This window comes from Fistularia commersonii, chromosome 16 (assembly GCF_037954325.1).
Source record: "Fistularia commersonii isolate RoL2024-O1a breed Wild chromosome 16, RoL_Fcom_v1.0, whole genome shotgun sequence".
Taxonomy (NCBI): domain Eukaryota; kingdom Metazoa; phylum Chordata; class Actinopteri; order Syngnathiformes; family Fistulariidae; genus Fistularia; species Fistularia commersonii.
Window position 1 is genome coordinate 14,417,785 of NC_141299.1, and position 12,046 is coordinate 14,429,830.

The 12,046-nt window shown below is 36.3% G+C and overlaps 1 protein-coding gene across 1 annotated transcript; it reads left to right on the forward strand.

The window, feature by feature from the left end:
• Window positions 1-3,875: 3,875 nt before the first annotated feature.
• dynlt2b (dynein light chain Tctex-type 2B) lies at window positions 3,876-9,662 on the forward strand. The gene is made up of 5 exons (XM_086161632.1): window positions 3,876-3,996; window positions 4,230-4,363; window positions 4,931-5,000; window positions 6,886-6,949; window positions 7,037-9,662. The coding sequence occupies exons 1-5, from the start codon at window positions 3,950-3,952 to the stop codon at window positions 7,082-7,084; spliced, it is 363 nt and encodes a 120-aa protein (XP_086017758.1). The 5' UTR covers window positions 3,876-3,949; the 3' UTR covers window positions 7,085-9,662.
• The last annotated feature ends 2,384 nt before the right edge of the window (window positions 9,663-12,046 follow it).

Genomic DNA, 12,046 nt, shown 5'->3' on the forward strand with positions numbered 1-12,046 from the left:
TATTTATCATTATTGTTTTGAGTGTGTGTGGGTGTAATTCAAGTACAAAAATCCACTCAGTGAAATCTGCAGGCTCTGAACAACCAAAACCACTTACAGTGAATTAACTCTAAAACTATAGCATAATCACCATCCATGACTTACACCATATGGCACAAAAACTCAAGTTGCTAAATTTTCGATGACAGATTCTCATCCATTCAGGGCAGGATTTGCAGCTCACAGATAGATAGACATAACTCTGAAATTTGATCTATAATCCATAAACACTTCAAAAAAATGATGCCTCATTCCCTCTTGAGCGAGCCTTTCTGTGTCATCGGCTTCTGAATTTGAGGCAAATGAAACCTGACAGTAAGCATCTAGCTCCCTTCATTTTCATGCAAATTTTGGGGCTGAAAATGATAAACTATTTATATGGAAATTTTGAGAATGATATATTAAATGATGAAGTTGTAGCCATCTTGTAAAGTGTCGGTTTGTAAGGTTTACCTTTTGATTGTTGACAAGATTAACTTTTTTAGCAACACAAAGTCACAAGTTTGATAAAAGCGACTGAAAGAAAAGTCACGTCCTTGTGAAAAGAACAAGTAGAATGCACGAGTGCAATGAATGAATTACAAGAAGCACAAAATCAAGCATAATAGCCATCTTCACTGATCACCGTCATTGAAATGCTACTTTCATTATCTCCACTTCAGTACACCGTCCAATGAGTGTGAGGCATTTACACTGAGCTGAGAATGTAACACAAACATTATGCTTTCTTTTGCCATCATTTTGCAAAGTACTGGCGTCTACTCTCATGAAGAAAGAACACATAAATTTAAAAAATTTAGTTTTTTGCAAGAACACCCTGCGCACAACTTGTTCCAATTCCACCCTTTGATATGGCCCTCAGACCACTGAGAACCGAAAAAATCCAATATATGAACAGTGTTTTTCTGTTAATACTCTACAATGCTGAATACTTATTTCAGCCCCAGCACCTTTAACTGCAAATCATATTTATAGACAATAATTCATCCGTCTATTCATTGTCTTCCGCTTAGCCTGCGCTAAGGGTCGTAGGGGATGCTGGAGCCTATCACTGCTCTTATCGGGCGAGAGTCGGGGTACACCCTGGACTGGTCGACGGTCAATAATTGCATATTTATATTTTTGCATGCTACTAATGTCATGTTAATTCGAATAACCTCTTTCTTATGCTGCTACACTGTCCATCTATCTGATGTATTGATGGTCATCCCTACATTTAATTGCCTTTAGCAAGCATTTCAACACGATAAATATGTAAAAGCATATCTTATTTGACCTATAAGAATATAAACAGAAGAACATTTTCAACGTCATTCAAGAAGACTTCATTCCTGATTTTATAATTATGTTTACTATGTTGAGCTGGTTTTGTGGTGAATTTCTGTCATGGTGCTTGATAGAATTTCTGGTACGTTTTGCTTTTTCTTTGGAAATTTCCAGTAATTTTCCTGTAATTCTATGACATTTAATGACAATTTAATGAAACTTTATCCCCCGCGATGTGAAAGTGCGACGTACGCAAGAAGAGGAAAACAGAAAAAAGAAATCTTTTTAGACCACCTCTAAAGACATCATTGAATGAGTTTTAAGGCAAATATTTCTTGGTGTTATAGAACATGCCCCAAACCTTCTTACACTTCTATGGTTTTTGATAAATTAATAACATAGTAAAAAGGTCAGTTTGGTGGCCCCCTCAAATCTCATTTGGTGATTTAAGTAATTTAATTGGTTTGTAATTCAAAGGGGCTACCGGGTTTATCACAGGGCCACCAGATAATGACAGCCAAAGTTAATATTTGGAATAATTTTACCACCTGCCTACAAAGACTTAATGGCTGACCTGTGTCCTTTTCTTCCGTATTTCATGCCCCTGGAGTTTGACCTAAGTTAAAGTGATTAGGGTAGTGTTTCCCAATCACTGTGTTGTGGCACATTAGTGTGCTGTGGAAAAACACCCACTTTCCCCTGATTGGCCCAAAAATAATTGCAAAAAATGAGTTATCCTGTGAAAATCTGGTGGTGTGTTGTGTGATTTTTCTAATGTAAAATATGTGCCGGGGCTCTAAAAAGATTGAGAAACACTGGATCAGGGGTTAAACGTCACCTTAATTGTTCTATGTCAGGGGGTCACAGTCATTTTGGTCCAGGGCCACACACGGCCCAATTTGATGTCAAGGGGGCCGGACCAGTAAAATCATTACCTAGAAGTAACTCTAAGCTCAAATTTTTCCTTTGTTGTAGTGTAAAGGAGGTAAACAGGTAAACTATAAAAATATCTATATGTAATGAGCTATTCCTGAAAAAAATACATGATGAAGTAATATTAAAAATTAATATTAGAAAAGAATTGATGAAATTACACCCTGAAAATATTGTTGAGTTAAAAGAGAAAATCTTGTCACTGTGGGAAAATTTGCCACTAGAATTTATTAGAAAATTGACTGGTAGCATGTATAAGAGGAGGTATAATGTTTACAGGGCTATAGGTGGCTATTCTGGTTATTAAATCAATCTTTTTAATTTTGCCCGTTTCTTTTTTTTGCTATCGTTTTTGTGTTTTTTATAAAAATAAGAAAAGAAAAGATTGTTTTAACAATGTCACTAGATGTTTTTTCATTAAGAAATCCTTTGCTTTCAAATTTTGAAGCAAAAACACATTGCTGAGTTGCTTTTTAATTTTTTTCTTTGCCCGTTCTGTTTTTTTAAACCCACTGTATAAAACCCCCAGATGCATGAATGAAAAAAGGCGCAGGCGGCACTGACACAAAGATATGATTTCAGGCAGGGAACCCCAAAATATTTTTCCGAGGGCCACAATTGGCCCGCGGGCCGCAAGTCTGAAATCCCTGTTCTATGTATTACACATTTACCAATTTCTCCTCTAATCATTAACTTGTAGTGTCGAAGTACCAGTTACATTTCTGCACAGCCTTTAATGAATGTAGATGGCACAACTATTCTTAAATAAAAAACCTCTGATTTCAAACCTTTATGTTTTTAAAACAGATCATTCATTTCTTTTTTCTTGTTTTCAAGAGAATGAGATCATAATTTAAGAAGAAATATATTTATTGTCACATTCAGTTATACATAGAACACAACATCAGCTAATTTGGACGACATTTAACCCATCATGGATGAACCATGAGCAGAAGACAGCCTAGGAGCAGCGCCAGAGGAGCAGTTAGGGGATCACTGTCATGCTCACCAACACTTTGAGTGGCAAGGAGGCGCAGGGGGAACCAAACAAAGAATGTTCGGTTCCAAGGACGACCGCTCTTACCCCCTGACCCACGCAACCTCTAAGGAGACTTTACACTAACTAAAAATGCAGAATAATAGCTGACATACACTTGGGTTAGATTACAATATACTGGTTATGCTCCTCAAAGCAGTCTTTGTTGCAAAACAATATGAAGAACAAAAAAACAAAAGTGCGAGGCAGTGTGTGCATCATCCTCTTTTGTGCTGGAAATAATTAAGCGACCCTGTCATTCCTGGCCCGAAGCCTCTTTATTAGCTTGCAAAGAGCCATGGGCATCTGCAAAACATCACAACTTCCCTTTACCAACGTAATACTTCTTCCGGGTGTGAGTTCTTACGTCATATCCGAAAGCACATACACGGCAATTTTCGTCAACATAAAAAAAATCGTCAATATAAAAGTACGGCTTCATCACAACTACATAACAAAAACAAAAGTAAAGAAAAGCAAACCATTTAACGAATAGATAGATAATAAATATGAGACAATGTACATACCAATAATTTCAAAAACGTCTGAGATGTTCGTAAATACTCTTATTTTGAAACCGGAAACGACACAAAGACATTGCTATGGAAACGGAGGAAACCGGTACAAATTGTTTGCTAGCAACCGTTTACCTACGAGGTTTATCTATGAAATGTGATGGAGGGTTCGAGTTCACACCTCATACGACCAAATCATCAACACAAGTGAGCGGATTTAACAGCATTTTCGTGTGTAGTTTCACTTTTGCAGTTTAGCTAGCTAAAACTTTACCCCTTCAATGACGTCGATTACAGACGTTTATCTTTTGAGCCAAACCATGGTATGCTACTTCTCGGTGAAAAAAAAAGGAATTATTAAAAAGATAACCTCAAATTGCGAATTTGGAGCTAAACTCTCAACCTAACCGAAACTTGTTGCGTCCTTTTCGACATTTCAGATTTAAGCCAGCCCTTGTAAAGAAATGTGTTCGTGAAATAGTGAGGGAGCGCCTGAGTGGGTGGAAGTATGAGCCAGAGGAGGTGTCGGAGCTGTCCCGCTCACTGGCAGACGGCGTCAAGGATAAAGTGAAAAGTGAGTGATGATGGTGCAATTCTCCTGCAAAACAAACGAGTACAGCCGAAGACAACTGTCACACATTAATACCGAGCCAGACATATGCCTTCTTATCTTAGAAAAGTACCAGCTTTCAGTGAAGTATTTCCTGAAGTATTCTCATTTAGCCCTCATAGGTTCGGTGAACTGGCTGCTAGAGATCTAAGGTTGACCTCCCAAAGGCGAGCAATAGTGGTGCTACCAAAAGTTTTGCCTTTTACCCAGTGTTTTTACCCGAGTTTTTATCGTCATCCTAAGAAAAATACCTGAAAGAAGAATCAAGGATTTGACTATTTTGTTTACTGATGATGAAACAGGAACCACAAGGAAAGACTTTGTCAAAAGCATAGAGAAGACAGGCTGTAAAATCACTCCATAATCTCAAACTTGAGTACTACATTAAAAAAAAGTTTACACTAGCTGTGTAAATGTCTTCGTTTTCATCTCCACTTTGTTACAGTTGTTCATTTTTGGCCACAAATGGACAAAAGTAATCGTCAAGTCAAATGATGTACTGCTGCAAATCTAATTACTCTTTCCGCACAGGTATAGGGTTTGACAGATACAAGCTGATTGTGCAGGTGGTCATTGGAGAACAGCGAGGACAAGGAGTAAAGTAAGTCTTCATTTGGTTATACAAAAATACAAAGCACTTATACTTTCTTGTAAACTATTCTGTTTAAGACAAAGTCCTTTCCTTTCTTGCGCTGCTTTGATTTGTTATGTTAGATGGCTAAATATAAGATAATTTATTGCCCATTGGACTCCAAGGACCAAAATGTCAATGCCAGACACAAAATGGACACTCGATTTGTGTTTATGTTTATGTTTATGATTCATGATTATGGATCACTGTTTTTCTGCAACTCCTGACATAAAGCAAACTAAAAAAAAAAAGCAACCAGGGTTTTTGATAACAGTAACAGTAACCTAAAATTCTTTGTCAGTGTGTTCTTTGCTGATTCCACCATCAGGGATGAACAAATATTCTCATACACACTCATATCATTCTGCAGCACTAATGGATTTGCAAGTTAATTTACAGATTTCTTCCCTGCATGACAAGACAATGGCTCATTTTTGTCATGGCATGCAACACAAACCCAAGTGTTGCAATGTTTTAAGATCTAAATGGGATCAAAACCTATGATATCATTACCTTCAGATTAGATACCTTCTCTTGCTGAATGATGAAGGAAAGATGTTAATGAGTAGTTTATTAGACATTTATTTAGATGCTCCTTTGTGCCCACGGCCATCAGACTGTATACCTGTGCTACTTCCACAATCTCACAACCTTACCCCATTCACTACCTCACCCATTCACATCACACCCTAACTCTTTCTTATCCTTGTTGTCCCAGCCTGCAAGTATCCTGCCAATTTTTTTTATTTATTCTATTCATTGCAATTGTTACTCTATTTATATTGTCCTTTAGTTCTGGTTGTGTATTTTTCACCCCCACTGTTCTTTTATATTGTCCATTATTAACCCCGATGTTGTTGTTGTTGTTGTTGTTGTTGTTGTTGCTGCTGCTGTCTATTTATTCGTGGAAGTCTTGCTATCTCTCTACTTATATTTATATTCATATTTGTTTATTTTTATTTTTTTGATATTGTAACTGTTCAGTTGCTGTGACAAGGGAATTCCCCCTATGGGGATCAATACATTTTATCTCATTAAGTCACTGACTCTTAAAGATGTACTGCACAATGACATTGGGATTTGCTGTGTGAGAGCTCAAGGAAGTACTATACTTAAGGAGTAGTGTATAGACAAACAGGGGTAATATGATATAACCTGATAGATTTTTTTTCTTTTTAATCCACTCAAAGGTGAATCCCAGATCCTGTTATTAAATGGATCAATATGCTATGCAGTTACTGGGGGTGTTTGTGGGGAAAAAAATGCTTACAATCCCATCTGGAAAATTCTATTCCTCCACTTTCTTTCTGCATACACAAAATCAAGCCAATGGTTTAAAAACAGTTTAAAGAAAGGCTCACCAAATTTAACAGAGCATGGAGAACAATTGCTTCTTTTTTCACATCCAGGCATCTGACCAGAAACAGCTGGTTTTGTTGATTTTTTTTTGGTTCACTGAAATTACCAAATCAGTCACTCCCTAAAATGTTGCAACACATCCACTAATTCAAACCAGTATTTCGTGATTGAATGCATCCTATGTCAACGGCTGCCCTTATTGTCTTTACCATTGTAACTTCATTTTCTGTAAAATCTAAAAATACAATGTGCCATGTGCAGTTGGAGAGAGACTTTAGAAAATCAACCTCATAGTGTGTGAATTCTTCATGCTGTCAGATTTGACTGAAAATCAAACTCATTGGTCATAGGTTTTCCTACTGGCTGGATTAAAAAAATCCTGCACATTTTGTGCTCGCTTCTTGAAAATAAAGTAGAATAGAACTTAACTAAATATGTCCCTAAATATTTGATTACATTGTCCGAGAATATTCAGACATCATTTATCTCTTTTCAGAATGTCTTCTAGATGCTTGTGGGATGCCGATTCGGACAACTATGCAGAGGATGTTTTCATCAATGTAGGTTTACAGTCCAGTATGTACAGAATGTATGTTCATTACTTTTTATAAATGTAATTTTCTAATTATCTATGTTTTGCTTTTAAGGACAACTTTTTTTGTGCTGTGGCTGTTTTTGGAACCTACTTCTACTAAGTTGGATTTGATGCCAGCATTCAAATAGGCTGTACTCTCATTATTCTTGAACAGCATTTCCGATCAACCAAGTTTTATATAGAGGACCATTTTAAGATGCAAACAGATTCCTTTTTTTCTGTTAAATGTCAACAATGTCATAAAGATTGTCTGTACTCGAGAAAAATGTCAACATCTGGAATTTTCATTTTATTGGGTAAATACTTTAAGAAGGAAATGAGACCTGTTTTTTGTGAAGCTAAAAAAATGAAAACATCCTAAAACTATTTTTGAAACTAGTCTTCCAAGCAAAGTAAAACTTCATCTTCAGTGAAATATTACAAAAAGTAGGTGAATACAGATCTGGACTGCTGCAGTATTTTGATATTTTGATAATGAAACTGATTGAAGCAGCTAAAAGCAACAGAAAATCAATCTTATCCATTGTCACAACATTTTGACATTTCTTCCTATTCAGCCAAGAGTGGTCACAGTCAAGGCTTGCGTGTTTGTCCATTGACATCATGGCAAGGATATTTGCACCTGAAGAGTTGAGTAAAAATGTGTGAAGTAAAGAGAATTTGGAGAAATGCCTTTCCAGCTATTTCATAAGCCATTAATATCCATGTTATACTTGATAAGATAAGATAAGAACAACTTTATTAATCCCGAAGGAAATTGTTGTGCCAGAGTTGATAATTTCTTCTTGGATGTATTAAAATGGTCTCCTAGCTAATCTTCTTATATTTAGTATGATTTGAATAGCTGCTTAAAGAATATAAAATATGATGTATGTTGATTTGTTAGTTCCTGTGTTCTTGTCTTGGAGTTACTACTCTCACTTGACTGACTGACTTTACTATGTTTTGGGAGAGCATGCACCTCAAAGCCTTGTATTATCCATGGCATTCCTCTGACATTGAAAATCAAAATACAGACAAAGAAACTGTCAGAACTGTTTTGGCACTGTGGTGCAGGAGGTAGAGCCTTGTCTTTTCATTCCTGGTTTGATTCCTGGCTCCTCCGAGTGTGTTGTTGAGCAAGACACTGAACCCCTCTTTGCTCCCCTGGCACTCATTGTTCATCCATGATGGGTTAATTGCAGAGATCAAATATCTCGACAGGGATTAATAAAGGATAATTTATCATTACTAATATCTTAGCTCTTTCTCATCAGATGACAAATCTTCTGGTTATGAGAGTTTTTTTTTAACTGAAAAATCTCAACAGTATGCCCTACGCTTTGATTTTCAATGGGCTACTTTCAACTTTAAATCCCTGTACTTTGTAGATCAAAGTATGTTTTCATTTAGAAAGGCCAATTTTAGTATTCAGCTCTATTAGAAATAACTTCAGGGGGACTGTCATTAATTTCAACAGATCCCAGCTGGAAAACAGGATGCTTTTCAAATCCTAAAAAGACCAACCAGCCAGAAGGGAGCACCAGAAGTGATCACGCCAAGCAAAATCATTTAGTCAAATGACACGAACTCTGATCACACAGACAAGTCTGCTATCCCCTTCTATTTCTGCTTTCAAAGCACAGCAGGTGGCCATGGACTGCAGCAAGGGTCTTGTCAAACACTGATTAAAGGTTGGCTAAATTGTTTTGGAAAGACATTACAGATATTTGAAATATTAATCAAGCGTTCCTCCTGAAGCTTACCTCAGATCATTTTCTTTAAAACGATCTTGGTATATGTTTTGTGTGTTTGAACATGGAGGAACTATCAGTATTTTTGGCTTTGTTACAACATTTATTTTTAGGACCTCTGCATGCTCTTCAGAGAAGTGGAAACATTGTACAGCTGTAGAAAGATGTGTGTTCGTGAGAAGCAGGACATGGCTGCAGAGTTGATATTGGTTTGTTGACTCCCCTTTCATTGCTTTTATTGCTTTTCTAATATGTAAGTAGGACAGAGGCAAAAGGTGGAGCGGTTGTAGGCTATGTCATGTCATTTAATATTCATCTGAAGAATTAAATTCAGCTAATTTTACCTTCTGCTATGGGTTTTTTTACTTCTCACATCTCCTCTAGGCTAATTATCAACTAAGGAGATGTAAAAGGCATTAAATGAGACTAACATTCAATAACACACTCTACTTTTGGTTTCACACACACCATAGTTTTAAAAGGTTGGTTTCACAAATAGAATAAATGTAACAAATCATAGCTACACTGTTATCTACTATTTGCACACCAAATCTCAAATCCGATCACAGGTAACATAGACAACTGAATTTTACAAGAGGACTGCATAGAATAACAAAGACTACAGGACATGATATGTATGTACATTATAAAAAATGTATCAACTGATATGCATTCAACAATAATGTACTTAGCTTGAAAAAAGTGTACTTAGCTTAAAAAAACACAGAATAATAGCAGGATAATTATCCATATTTTGCCAAAACCTACCAAGGCATTGTGTCACTGCAATAGAAATTCAAAGATTTTTATCACATATTCTGATATTCTGAAATGTTGATGTGATGTGATGTTCTAAAATTAAAGTGTTAACTTGGGTCGAGGCTTGAAGGACTGCCTCACTGTTTCTCTTATCCCTCTTGTGGGCCCATCAAAGTTTGTTTTGTTTGTTTTCAGCTGCTTATGGAGCAGTAATCCAATTCAGTCCAATTCATGTCCTCCACCCAAATTTGCTTTCTCCATCGTTCTGTTTTTGCGTTTATGTTCAGGTGAACGTCTTGGAAATCTGTATATTCCTGGTCATGTCATTGCCATCGAGATTCCTTGTTAATGTGGCAGGGAAAACAGTAGCATGCTGTTTTTTTTTTAAATGTTGGACATTCATTAGATAATTCTACTTGTAATAGAACTAATGTGAAACTATCGTTTTTTGCATTTATATGGTCATGTCTTGGGCAAATCCATTTTGCTTTCTGTATTTCAATAATTTTCTGCAATACCTTTAGTAATTCCACCAAAACCAGGAGAACTACAAACCAATATGTACGTTAGGTTGGATTGTTGAGTGTTGTTTTTTGACAAGCTGGCTGTCATTTATGGAAACATGATGAGCAGGAAGTTGTTTAGAACAGCGTAGGTGAAGAGCCAACCTCATTTTCTAAATGAGTGTCTGAGTTTCACAAACAGAATCGCTGTTGACGGCTGTGTCTCAGACACTGGCACTGTGTTGCAGAGGAGCTGTTAACCTTGGCCTTTGTGTTTAAATAGATGCAGATAATCAACTCTATTCTATGTGATTATTTTTTTCTTATATTTCATAAAGTGCATGGGTAGTTGTTCATCACGTATGCCATGTTTATTTCATTAGTACAATTCTTTCTGTTCCCACAGGCCTGTGTCCTTACTAAGCTAGTCTTTTGATTTCTTTTTTTAATTTTTTTTTTAAATAGACCAGTGCCTTGGGAGTATAAATTGCTTTTCCATGTAGAGACAGCAGACATAGCTTGAGTATATGCCCATCAGCTTTTCAGAATATAAATCGCAGCTGCTGTTATAGGAGACGCTTAAATTCAACAGCAGGAGATTAGAGTAGGTGGAAGAGAAGGAGTGCAAAGGCAAATATGCTGGTAATGTTGAAGGAAAAAAACGAAGGATCACCAAGAACATGCAGAGCCCACTCTCCCTGTAAACTGAAAACCTCATTCTTCTGTGTTGACTGATGAAGACTGAGATGAAAAATATTGCTCAAAATTGCCACAATCTTTAATCCAAAGAGTTTTCATGAACGCCAGCAGTCCTTGCTACAAAATTAGATTATTTAGAGGCCATCATGAATTGGGTGAAGGATGAGTTCATGATGGGATGTAAGAGACTATCAGAGGCATCACTTATTTATTGCCACCCACACGTGTTTTGGTTCTGATTTTAATTACTGTCATATCATAATTAATAATTCATTTAATTTTGGAAAATACAATAGTGGTACTAGTGCTGTTGAGGGTTCAACAATAATAATAATAATGATAACAACAATAATAAAAACAGTTGTAGCTACAATAGTTTATTTTTTAAGTTAACTTTGTTAATTATAATATTCATTATTGTTACTATTATTATTATTTAGATTAAAACAAAGTAAAATTGTGTTCGAGCACAGAGCCCCAACAGGTTAAGTGAAATAATGGTTTGTGATACTTTTAGGGTTTAGTACTGAAATACTTTTACAGGTATTTTCATGTCACTTCTCTTTTAAAAAAATTCAGTTTCTTTGTGAGATACGGATGTCTTTTCATGCACAGAAGCAGTCAAACTGCTCCACTATGCTTTTTGTTGCTAATTCTTTTCCACGCAAAATAGTTGATACTCTCATTCAGCTTTATTTTAAAGGAGATTTATAGGTGTTGGTTATTCTCATTACAAAAGCGACTGAGTCTGCAAGAGGAATTTCCTACATTAACAGTTAACTGACTCCTCTGGTCATCATTAAATGTGGCCTTGTTTCAGTTCACTCCAGCTTTTGTTTGCACGTCTCCAAAATGGGTCCAAGTGAAGCCTGTGTTTTTGCATTCACGGCTCATGGACTGTACGTGGAGTTGTGCCTTTGCATTCATCTGACCTTATTTTCACTTGCCTACCTCCTCTGGGGAGAGCTGGCAATGCCTCCTTCACTGGCTGTTATTTACAAAAGGAGAATTTCAGTGATACATAACATGACTTTCCCCGTTTTTTTTCTTTTTTTTTTTCGTGATGCCAAACATTTCTAATGAAATAGTTGAAGTGTTTCAAACGTCTGCTTCTATTCAAGATACTCGTGTATTTGATTTTGCCTCATGACTTTTTGGTATAATTTCCTGTGCTCTACTTTGGAAAGTTGGAAAGTAATTCTGGAAGGATTTTGTCTGAAGCTAGCTATGTGGTTGACCTAATTTCGGTCACAGAATCATTCCACATTTAACCTTCTGTATTTTTCAGTCATAAAAAGAATTTTTTATGATGATATACTTCCAACGAAATAAAAGAAAGAAGAAAGAAGCTCATTGATATCTTTCAGC

What these genes read in the sequence shown, in the direction of transcription:
- dynlt2b (XM_086161632.1), top strand. Translation starts at nt 3,950, where the DNA reads ATGGAGGGTTCGAGTTCACACCTCATACGACCAAATCATCAACACAA. An exon ending in CAGCGAGGACAAGGAGTAAA is followed by an intron (nt 5,001 to 6,885) that starts GTAAGTCTTCAT and finishes ATCTCTTTTCAG; the next exon opens with AATGTCTTCTAGATGCTTGT. An exon ending in CAGAGGATGTTTTCATCAAT is followed by an intron (nt 6,950 to 7,036) that starts GTAGGTTTACAG and finishes TTTGCTTTTAAG; the next exon opens with GACAACTTTTTTTGTGCTGT.